The sequence below is a fragment of the Phoenix dactylifera genome, chromosome 3 (genome assembly GCF_009389715.1).
Source record: "Phoenix dactylifera cultivar Barhee BC4 chromosome 3, palm_55x_up_171113_PBpolish2nd_filt_p, whole genome shotgun sequence".
In the NCBI taxonomy this organism is placed as follows: domain Eukaryota; kingdom Viridiplantae; phylum Streptophyta; class Magnoliopsida; order Arecales; family Arecaceae; genus Phoenix; species Phoenix dactylifera.
The window spans coordinates 23,159,646-23,170,436 of NC_052394.1; the positions used below are offsets into that span (position 1 = coordinate 23,159,646).

General features: G+C 41.9%; 1 protein-coding gene across 1 annotated transcript; it reads right to left on the reverse strand.

Annotated features, from left to right (window-relative positions):
* Window positions 1-4,251: 4,251 nt before the first annotated feature.
* LOC103704155 (aspartic proteinase PCS1-like) lies at window positions 4,252-6,114 on the reverse strand. Its single transcript, XM_008787339.4, has one exon. The coding sequence runs from the start codon at window positions 5,917-5,919 to the stop codon at window positions 4,618-4,620; it is 1,302 nt and encodes a 433-aa protein (XP_008785561.2). The 5' UTR covers window positions 5,920-6,114; the 3' UTR covers window positions 4,252-4,617.
* Between the last annotated feature and the right edge of the window lie 4,677 nt (window positions 6,115-10,791).

Genomic DNA, 10,791 nt, shown 5'->3' on the forward strand with positions numbered 1-10,791 from the left:
AGAGCTCGAAAGATCTATTTATACTGGTGGATATGGTTGTAGCTGGGGCTTTGTTTCGTTAGGTAAGTCGACGAGGTCACCTCAAAGGAATGCTGGCCTCGCTTCGCTTTAGAGTGCAGCTAACTTATATTTTATTTGATCTTACACTGGCCTACCTTCTAAACATATAGAATTCCTGAAACTGCGACTTTTCTTTTGGAAAAGAGCTTGCCTAACACGGGAGCGATTGTATTTCCTTTTCATGAAGAAGGGCAAGGGTTATGGAAAAATTCTTCGTTGATTTTCCCTGTTGTTTCTAGTCTCCTACCGTTATTTTTATACATCAAGAAAATTAGAACTGAAACTAATATATTTTGTTGTCAAGAAGTCTTTTTCCAGTTAAAAGAAACGGAGGCATGAATAAAGCCCTTGCTATTGCGGTCTTCTGTTAAATATGCTTTTAGTTATAGATACTTGGATTTCAAACTTACCGGTCTAGTTGAAGGTTGGTGAGGTCTGCTGGGCGAGAGAAGGATGTCTGACCCAACTCACTTCCCTTTGCTATCCATTGTTTTCCCACACATATAACCAATACCGATACACAGTGCGTTGATATATGACACACTTATACTGTATAACAGTATTAGCTAGTACTGCACCAGTTTTTAAAAAAATCGATACACCCTCAATCTTAATTATCTTGATCTTAATTAAGCACCATTATATCAAATACTTATTTTAAACATACTTATCTATCCATCTTCCGAGAAGGATGTGCTGCAGCCCTATGAATTTCTATTCAAAAAGATTTTAAAAAATAAAATAATCTCCATGAGGAAGAAGAAAAATAGAATTCAACTCCGAAAAACTTGGTATAAGTCGACGAGCCTGGATTCTTTGCGGTGCATCTTTTATACTGTAAAGCGTGGTGAATGTCGACTATCCCAAAGAACAGATGGAGGGCACTCATTTTTCTCGAAAATGGAGAGCCACATATGGGGATACCAAATACCACACAAGGTAGAGAGATCCGGCATACGAGCTGTTGCAGGGACAGCCTTTGGCCGGAGGCTCACACAACAGCCTAGCCCACATTAAGCTAGCAGAGAAAGAGGACTGCGTTCCTCCCGAGGTATTGTCCGCTTTGGGCGCTCCGGCCCGCGCGTCCAGCACAAACGGGGGGAAACTGGTGCCCTCACGGTTTTATCCCACAAAAGGGCCCTCGAGAGGAAAAGATTTTCACCCTCCATTTAAGACACAGAACCTTTCCGCTACTAGCCGATGTGGGGACTAAATTCAAGGCCCCCTCCCCTCCACAACATAGCCCCCCCAGCGGGAAGGTCATATGTCGGATTTTACCCACGATAGCCCCCTGAGGGGTAGTCAATGGAGAGAGGATGCGCCCCTACCTGGCGTGCCATCTATTACGGGGACGGCCTTTGGCCGGAGCCTCACACAACAGCCTAGCCCACATTAAGCTAGCAGAGAAAGAGAACCGCGTTCCTCCTGAGGTATTGTCCGCTTTGGGCGCTCCGGCCCGCGCGTCCAGCGCAGACGGGGGGAGACTGGTGCCCTCACGATTTTATTCCACAAAAGGGCCCTCCAGAGGAAAGGATTTTCACTCTCATTTAAGACACAGAATCTTTCCGCTACTAGCCGATGTGGGACTAAATTCAAGATCCTCCAACACGGGCCAATTTTATACCGCACGGTACACTCTAAAAGTATGAAAGCTACAGAATATGAAAAAAAATAAAAAAAGAGGCAGCAGAATAACGATCCCATAAAGAATATCTAAAGCAGCTCACTGTCACTCCCCATCAGAACAGTACAATTTATAATTTTGCCTCTGGTGATGTCAATTCCGCAGCATGGACTGCATCACCTTCAAGTCCATGGAATTTCTTCATTAAGGTCTCAATACAGGAATGTGGCACTTGGTTAGCAATCATGAAAGTTGTCCATCCTGTGTTCTGCTCACCTAATGATAGGGAACAAGGAAGATACGTTTGATATCATGCACAGAAGGAAGCACATGATGATATGAATCATTTAGCTTTTTTTGTTTGTTTGTTTGTTTTTTGTGGGATCTTTATGATGAGATCTTCGCTAAGGTTTAAGAAAGAAAGGAAATAGAATCTTTATCTGAATACCGTCTGAACAAAAAAGACAAATTGTTTCATTCTTTTTCGGTTAAATCAAACAAAAATGAGCAATTCTTATAGTCTATAAGGTTGAATAAAAATTCGATTAAAATGATTTTCCAGACATATAGATAGAGTACATTATGCCCTATGCTGATTAGGAGGCAAGTTTATCAAGTGCCTTTTGCAAGCCATGCTTTCTGTGCACTAGTACTCTTTGACAACTTGTGAGTGCTTGTTCTGAAGCTGACTTTAGTTGCTCAAAACACCTGATGCAAAGCAGTGAAGGACCCAATCAGCTGCTCAAAACCAATACAAACTACAAGCCCTGTTAATGCAAGCCAAACCCCTGAGCTCCCTGTATCTAATCACCCATCCACTCTTTTTTTTTTTTTGATGATCGCCCATCCACTCCATGATGGAAACTTTGATCTTATATGGGCTAGATCTGTCTTGATCAACATCATTCATGATCCAGCATGATTCCTGCATCATAGCATCGACCTGATCCCTGATGAGATGAAGGCTATTCTTCCGGTTCTTCTCACAACTGAACCTATGCTTGCTACTGGAATCTTTATCTGTTTTGAGGTCTTTTTCTGTTTTAATCTCCTTGTATTTTCTTATACTTTGCAAACTATTGCTGTTTTCCTTCTTTGCAATAAAATTGGTGGCTAGTGAGACTAAACCCAATAGCCTCCACTTATATCAAAAGCAAAAAAAAAAAAAAATTCTCACCTCACATTTCTCTGTTAGGATTTGTAAGGTATTTGATGAAATCTTAAGTTTCTTGCAATTTTACTTACGTTGTTTATTAAGAAGTTAGAGCAAACATATAATAATTTATAAAAAGCTTGTTCAACATTGTGGGGCTAGGTAAGTCTACTTGATCTTGGAAATAAAGATTTCTAAGTTATAATGCAAGAAATCTATTCCTTATCTACGATCTTGATACCTGCTCCTGTACCCTGTGCCACTTCAAATTATGAGGTGCACAAGAAGTATCATTCCACACCATTCATGGAGTCGCATTCCCTCTCCCGTTCTCAGTCCCGTTTGTTATGTCCAAATAGCAAATTGGTGAAGTAATAATAAAATTAAGTACTGAAATTTTCACATGCAAAAGGTATCAAAATGGAGCTCCTTTGGAAAGTCACCATGAATCATACCTCAATTGCAAAACTTTTCTTTTTCTGAGCTGTTGCAGTTCCATAACATTATATCTTGTTCTGTAGCCAAAATTCCTACCTGGTTCAACATCCATGATAATCTTAAAAACAAGAACAAAATAAAAACAATCATGAACCCAGACTGCCTTCAGCGTATAGAAAGCTACTATACAGAAGCAATCAGACTCCACTAATTCAGCTGTCATGGAGCCATACAAGAATCAAACAAGCAATTATTGCACATAAACGGACAACACCTCTGTTTTTTGGCCTTTGTTTTTTCCCACGTAATAAAATTTTCTTGCAGCTAAACAATCCATCTAATTCAGAACTTTTACAAATCCAGGATGGTACAAAAAATAATTAAATTAATCGCATATTCCTGTCTACATATCCAGAACCCTTGGAGGCCGTTGAAGAAGAAGAATGAAAGAAAAAATATTAGATTCCAGTCCGTATATTATAATATATAAAAATAGGTTGACGGAATTTGGTAAGACTCACTAAATTTGGCACAATTAATCACAAATCAATAAAAATAAAATTTGGTAAAACTAACTAAGTTTGGCACAAATTAATCAATGATCCTAACATAGACTGTTTGAATATTTCTATAGAATTGAGTTGAAAATTCTATGGTAATCAAACTTATTAGCCCATCTAGCTTGTATTTTCTAAAAATCTATCTAAATCGAACCAATGTTTTAGTCTTTGGACTGCATGAAGAATCACAATTTAGGTTGAACAATGTCCGTTGATGCATGACCTCTAAATGAACAGTCCAATTCACAAATTTTACAAAATTTCTAACCCAATTCTACAAAAATACCCCAGTAGGCTCTTAACCATTCGTGCTGATGAGCCACTGGGCTCATCATTATTTTCTGACGCACCCTTCTAAAATTCAACATATACAAAGACCAAAATCAATCTCCAATGTGCTGAATTCCCGAACCCACTTAAATCAAAAGGCAATATATAAAATTTAAAGTATAATATGTATCTGCATGTGGCAACTATAAGTATCCCATACACACTCATGAGTAAAATACGCTCCTCTCCTCCAACTCTCTTGCAAGATATGTACAAGCTAGCCCACATACCCATGCGATCCCCCTGTTCAGTCTACCAACCAATCTCGACCATTGGATAACCCTTCCATCACCAGAACCCAAAAGCGCCGACGTCTCCGTCCAGCAACCAAGCACCGCGGATTTACAGACTAATCGAACGGCCAAGGTCAGCTGATAATCACACAGAGTCCCATGAATCGGCAGTGCGTAGGATCCGTCCCAGAAATAAGGTTCAAGAGTCAATCCCGATGATTATAGGACCACACCCAGCTTCTGGCTCGCGAGGGCGCACCGGACCGGCGCGAACCCGACCCGACCGTTTTCCAGGTCGTACTCGACCCATACGTTCTGCTGGTGGTGGTGCCCTATAACGTACGCCGAGAGCGGCACCAGGTCCGAGTTGCCGAACGTTAAACACCACACCCCATCTCCTCCTCGCCGCTCTCCGGCCGCCCGGTAGAGCAGGCGCTCGCCGGAAACGGCCACCTCCGCCCCCTGGAACAGCAGCACCACCTCCGGCAGACGCGGTAGCGGCGGCCGCTCCGGCACCCGGAAGCAGGCGTCGAAGGCCCCCTGGAACACGAAGCTGGGCTCGCCCAAGGGGGTGAGAACGCCCTTGGTCTGCCGAAGAAATTCGATTTTTAAGGCGTCGTAGGCCGCGCCGAGGAGGAAGGTGAACTGTGTGCCGGAGTCCACCATGGTCTGGCCGGCGCCGGTGTGGTCCGGGACGAGGACGGATTTGGGGATGGGGAGGAGGACGGAGCCCACGCGGATGCCTTCCAATTGAACGGAGTAGGCGACGCGGTCGAAGTAGGGGAGGGGGAGGGAGATTTTGACGAGAGGAGTGTAGTTGAGTGGTGGGAAGGAGAGGGCGGAGTGGCCGAGGAGGAGGATTCCGGAGGAGTCGCGGTCGGAGATGCAGTACGAGAAGCGGCGGGTGTTGGTCTGGGAGACGAACGAAAGGGAGCCCCTGTTCATGCCGAGCATGCCGGCGACGGCAGGGTCGCCTGCGGCGGAGGAGTAGGCGGAGGCCATGCAACCAAAGGCGGTGCGCAGGGGACGGGAGGCGCCGAGGGAGAAGAGGTCGGAGGCGAGGGTGCCCTCGGAGGAGGAGGCGTCGGCGTAGGAGATGGCGACGTGGCAGAGGCGAGAGGCGTCGCAGGAGGCCGGGATGGGGAGGTCGCGGGTCTGGGAGCGGCAGGTATGGGAGGAGCAGGGGATGGGGGAGTAGGAGGAGGAGGAGCGGGGACGGTAGGCAGGCAATGTTTTGGAGCCGCAGAGGAGCCAGGGGAGCTCGCTGCCGGTATCGAGAACCAGGGAGACATTCTGGGGCGGCGAGCCGACGGAGAGAGAGACGGTGAGGCTGACATTGTGATGGAAGAGGAGCTTGCTTGGAGGAGCAGGGAGTGATAAAGAAGCCATCTTTTGGGTCCTAAGCGGCAAAATAAGGGGCTTATTAGTCTTTGTTGTTGCTGGTGGTGCTGCCATGGAGATAGGGTGAAACGGTTGGAAGAGAAGGAAACAGAGGAATATCAGAAGAACGGAGGAAGTCATTATGTCTGCTTCTTCGAGTATTAACAACTAAATATTAGGAAGGGAGCTTGGGGGCTTCGGAATGGAGGAAGAAAGTTTTTAATTTTGAAGTGTGATGGAAGTGGGAAGAGGATTTTATATACATCAGAGAGGGTGGTGGAGGTCGGCCATGGGGGAGAGACTACTCGTGAGGTGTAAAATATCAGTCTCTGGGACTACTAGAGAGGGTCTTTTGTCTCTTGTGCTTTTTGGCTTGGCGGAAAGAAAGAGAAGACTCTGGACTTCAATCTAAATTAGAACGTGAGGTGTTGTGTCATAACTCATATGATTACGCTTGTCTACTCTTTCACCTCTTAAAACCATCCATAAGTCCAGCTAAGCTAGGGTCGGATGGAACTCTATATTTCAAGGAGGGAGACTCCCGCGCAGACAGTTGGCTGCTTGGACGACACCTGACATTTATTCTCCACGCGGCGAATTCCGCGTGGGCGTGATCCAGCAACCGTGCGGGAGCTCTACGTCCCATCATGGACCTGCCGACACAGCGAACAGCCTCTCCATAGGTTCGGCATCTGACACGCACTCATTGTCCTGTATCTCAGAGGACTGGCCAATGCACCAGACTGGCCGCAGTCCGGCGAACCCTGTTGCACCGGCCCTACTTGCCCGTTTCCTGGAAAGAAAAGCTTGTGCCATAAAGTTAGAGGTTGAAAGAGTAAAGAGTTCACAGGAACGAAATAATGTGTTACAGCTGTTTCTTTCTACTCGTCTTGACAGCGGGTATCCACATTCACAGCAATTCAGTACCTCAGAATCCAATGACTCCAGAAAATGACAACCATAACTGAGCCATTCTCTCATGGAAAAATATTTGACTTAGAGCCACTCATAAAGAGTTCCAATTAATATAAAGGCAGTCGGTAATCGTGTCTGGAGAACAGTATTACAATGCCAAACGTATCTCACTGTGTGGCGATTCTAAAGTTGATAGGATATTGATATATAGATTTGTATTAGCTGGACCTTCGGAAGAGACGGGGAATTTCCAAGCTTTATAGCGACATGAACAGAGTAGAATAATCCTGATAGCCGTCCAGAGATGACCAACCCTCAAAAGGACATGTTTAAGTTTTAATTATATTAGCCTATCGCCCCAGTATACTAAGCCTAAGAAATTTCCGCGTATTGTAGTCAAGAAGAAAATTCTATCAGAGTACTGTTTGCCTGGCCGCTTAACCCCACCAATCCCTGTGCTCGGCATTCTAGAGGAAACGAAACCCACGACTGCAGTATATACGATTACCATGCAATCTCTATTCGCAGTATAAACAGGAAATATGGCTGCTAAAAATGCATGCTTTCAAAATAAGATGCCGGTCTTCTTTTTGACTGCAGATGTTTCAATCTATAATTATGCCTTCAATCATATACATCATGGTAAATAATATATATGCTTGCTGTCACCATCACATAAAACCACAAAATGTGTCATGATTCTCTCATCGACTTGAGTATGAAGAAATTGCGGCCTTCCTTTGAATGCTAACTAAAGGAAGCATTATGATCCATGAAATAAAGTTCTTTTACATGCAGGTTCTATTGGTAGAAGCAGCAATATATAAAAGTGGCATCTTTCTACTCAACTTTTTACTCCATCTGGGTATGATCATCATCATCTTGGTAAAAGAAACGAAGGAAGGAGAATTACTTCAGTCGTACGAGGAGCACCATACGGACAAATATTATCCGTTCATGAACTCATGTTTTTGTTTTTGGTCTCCTCAAAGCCACAAAGCAATCAATGGATAAGGATTGGGTAGCTCTCAATTATGTATTTCCAGCCTGGGACATAGTAGCAAATAGCGTCCAAATTATCTCTTCCATTTAGCACGTACGTAATGATTGATCTCTGATGACTGTACGGGTAGGAAACGTGGAATCCCATAAAGCTGCAGGCGAACAAGATGAAGTCATATCGCATCCAATCAGTCAATTGGTCGCAGTTTTAAAGAATCAAAGTCACAGTCGTTTAGGTTAATCTCGTGGATGTTGGGGAAGGGTCGGACGGATAACTCGAGCTTCATGTTTATCTCCACTAATATCATCTTCAATATTTATATAGGGTGAGTTTTTTTGGGGGTGGAAATCCCACAGAAACTAGGTTCCTAATACATAATACTAATCACATCGGCAAGGAAAAGTGGGCGAATAGCAAAGGGAATCAAGTTAAGCAAAAAGTAGTCTTCATTGGTTCCCTCTCCTACAAGCTTATCTGCTGGTTGATTGCTACCTCTGAATACGGAACTTGCATGGGAAAGAGAGAATGATTTCCTGAAGTGCACTATGTCCATAAGAAGTGGGTGGCTTGGGATCATACTGTTTATATATAATGAAATGTACTAAAGGTAATAAAAACGTTGAAATATTTAGGAAAAAATGGTTATATTACTGTTTATGATACAGGCATGCAAATTGATGCAGTAAAGAGAAAGGGTTATAAGATGAGAAGATTAATATATAACACCTACCAGCAGGTAAAATAAAAAAGCAGTTCATGCTAACTTGTTAACCAATCTGAATATTTTAACCATCAACATTGTTGAACATTCAAGATCCATATGTTTGAGATTGAAGCGCCTTCCCTTTTTTATTTTTCTTTCTTCTATTTTTTCCCCTGAAGTAGGAGGAAGAAACCGGCCTTATCCCACATTTTAAGTGCCTCTCATTTCTCATAAAAACATCTCACACCAGGTACTTAGAATTGGAAGCTTCGGTCCAAAAGTTGCTTGAATATTGTTGGAAAATAAGAATATCTGTGAAAGAAAATATTACGAAGAATTTTAAAGAATATATGGGAAAGATTCGTTATGATTTGATTGACGTTAACTCATTAACATTATTTGCTACTTACCTGTTGCTGACAATTTTTCATGCAAAGATATGTAGCTCTAGGTCTTGGGCCCACTTTACCAATTCAATGAATAATCTGAATGCTTGCAAGAAAGTTAATGCCCACTTTACGGTCAACGTACTATCTGTTTGATTGAGCTCTAATGAGCCGATGCACAATCATGCTACTCCCATGATGATAATTGAAACGCATACAGAAACCTGAATATAGTAGATATATAGGAATAACTTGATAGGATCTATGAATTATAATGCTGGCTGTAAAGCCGTAAAATGAATGATCTATGGAAATTTACGAGAACTAGTTAAAGAATGACTAAGCTTAGCTATTCTTGGATTGTTTAAATTTTAGAAGGAAAACCTAGTTAGCTTGAACACAAATCTTAGAACGCTTAGCACAGTCCAAACCGGTGGTCAAGTTAGAGACGAAACTGCAACTCCAATTTTATTCATGTATGAAATAAAATCTCGAAACAAACTTTATTAGTCGAGGAATTTTAGTTAGCCATTACTCAAGGAATTACAGTAAACCAAACATTAAATAAACACATGAAATATAGTAAAAATTTTATAATCCATATAGAACAAATTTGAAACATCACTTTCTAAAGCTAAATATTGAAGACTTACGGGTACAACTAGTTATAAACTCCATACCACCATCTACTTCAATGTTTTGAACAGAAGAATCGCTTCTATAAGCTCGGTAAATTTTTGCAATTTATTTTTCCACCAACTTCACTGATGCTCCACTTATTTGACCTGCTGCAGCTTTTTATGTTGTTTCTGGAAATTGGTAATTACTCATGAAAGCCCAATGATACACCACCTTTTAGGCCGCATATCAATGTACAGGCTATTCATGATAAATTTTTGATATGCATCGTTTATGCAAGCATTAAGATTAATCAATGTAAAGACAAGTTTAGTTAGGTTCAACAGAATAAACAAATAATGAAAATAATGTGTTGGAGGCAACTGTTTAGAAGCATGGCGAAGCAAAACCTTCTTTTTATTATTTTTCTATAATTTCTATTCTCGCATATACACCTGAGGCTTATGAAAGATAGGCTTTTTTTCATGTAAAGAGAGGCTTATGAAAGGTAGTCTTGCTGCAGGTTGTTGGACCAATTAATAGATAATCTAACCAGATTGAGTTACATGAATTTCATTTCAGCTACTAACTAGACCATCTAATCTATTTCCATCTTTAAAGTTAATATTACTTCGATCAAGAAGGACAAGTACTTGGTAAGTGCTGCAACGAGTCTTCACTAAATCCAAATATATAACTCTTATTTTTTAAAACAGTGAACATCTCTACTTGCTAAGTACTTGGTTATGCACTTGGCAGATCGTGAATATTTATATAGGCTAAGGAACCTAAATAACACTTTTCGACTAGCTTTTTTTATATGAGACATTGGGTTATCAGAGCCAACCCAGTCTATGATGATGTAAAATAGGAAAAACTATGTCATGAGCCTATTTAAGTTGACTAAGGGCTAATCATGATATTTATGATTGAATTTATGAAACTTGTGATTGGATTTGACTGAACCTAGTGAGGATACTTGGACTTAAATGAAAAAAGTATGTGAGGATCGATGCGAAGCATGTGCGTAGTCCTAAGTTGGACTTTGCACCGGATAAGATCTTGGGTTATTATATTTTATCTCTAGTTTTGCTGTTTTCTTTGGTAGAATCCCAAACTGCTATTGAATACATAAAGGATGCCCGATATGCATGCATCACATTCTTCCATAGATTCTCTGCATAATCTAATCTCTGATGACAAAATTTTTTTCACATCTATCAGCCTCTATTGCTCTACATTCAACGTAAGGTGAGGAGACAGGAGAAAATTAAAGCAGTAGAGAACCTGTAGTTCTGGGCCCAAATGGGCTGATAAGAGTTGGGCCGGTAGCGTGTGAAGACGAGGAAGAGTGGTGGGAGCCGTCGCGCTGCTGGGCCTCGCTGTCC

Excerpts from the sequence above, each read along its gene's own strand:
- LOC103704155 (XM_008787339.4), bottom strand. The coding sequence starts at position 5,919 with ATGACTTCCTCCGTTCTTCTGATATTCCTCTGTTTCCTTCTCTTCCAA.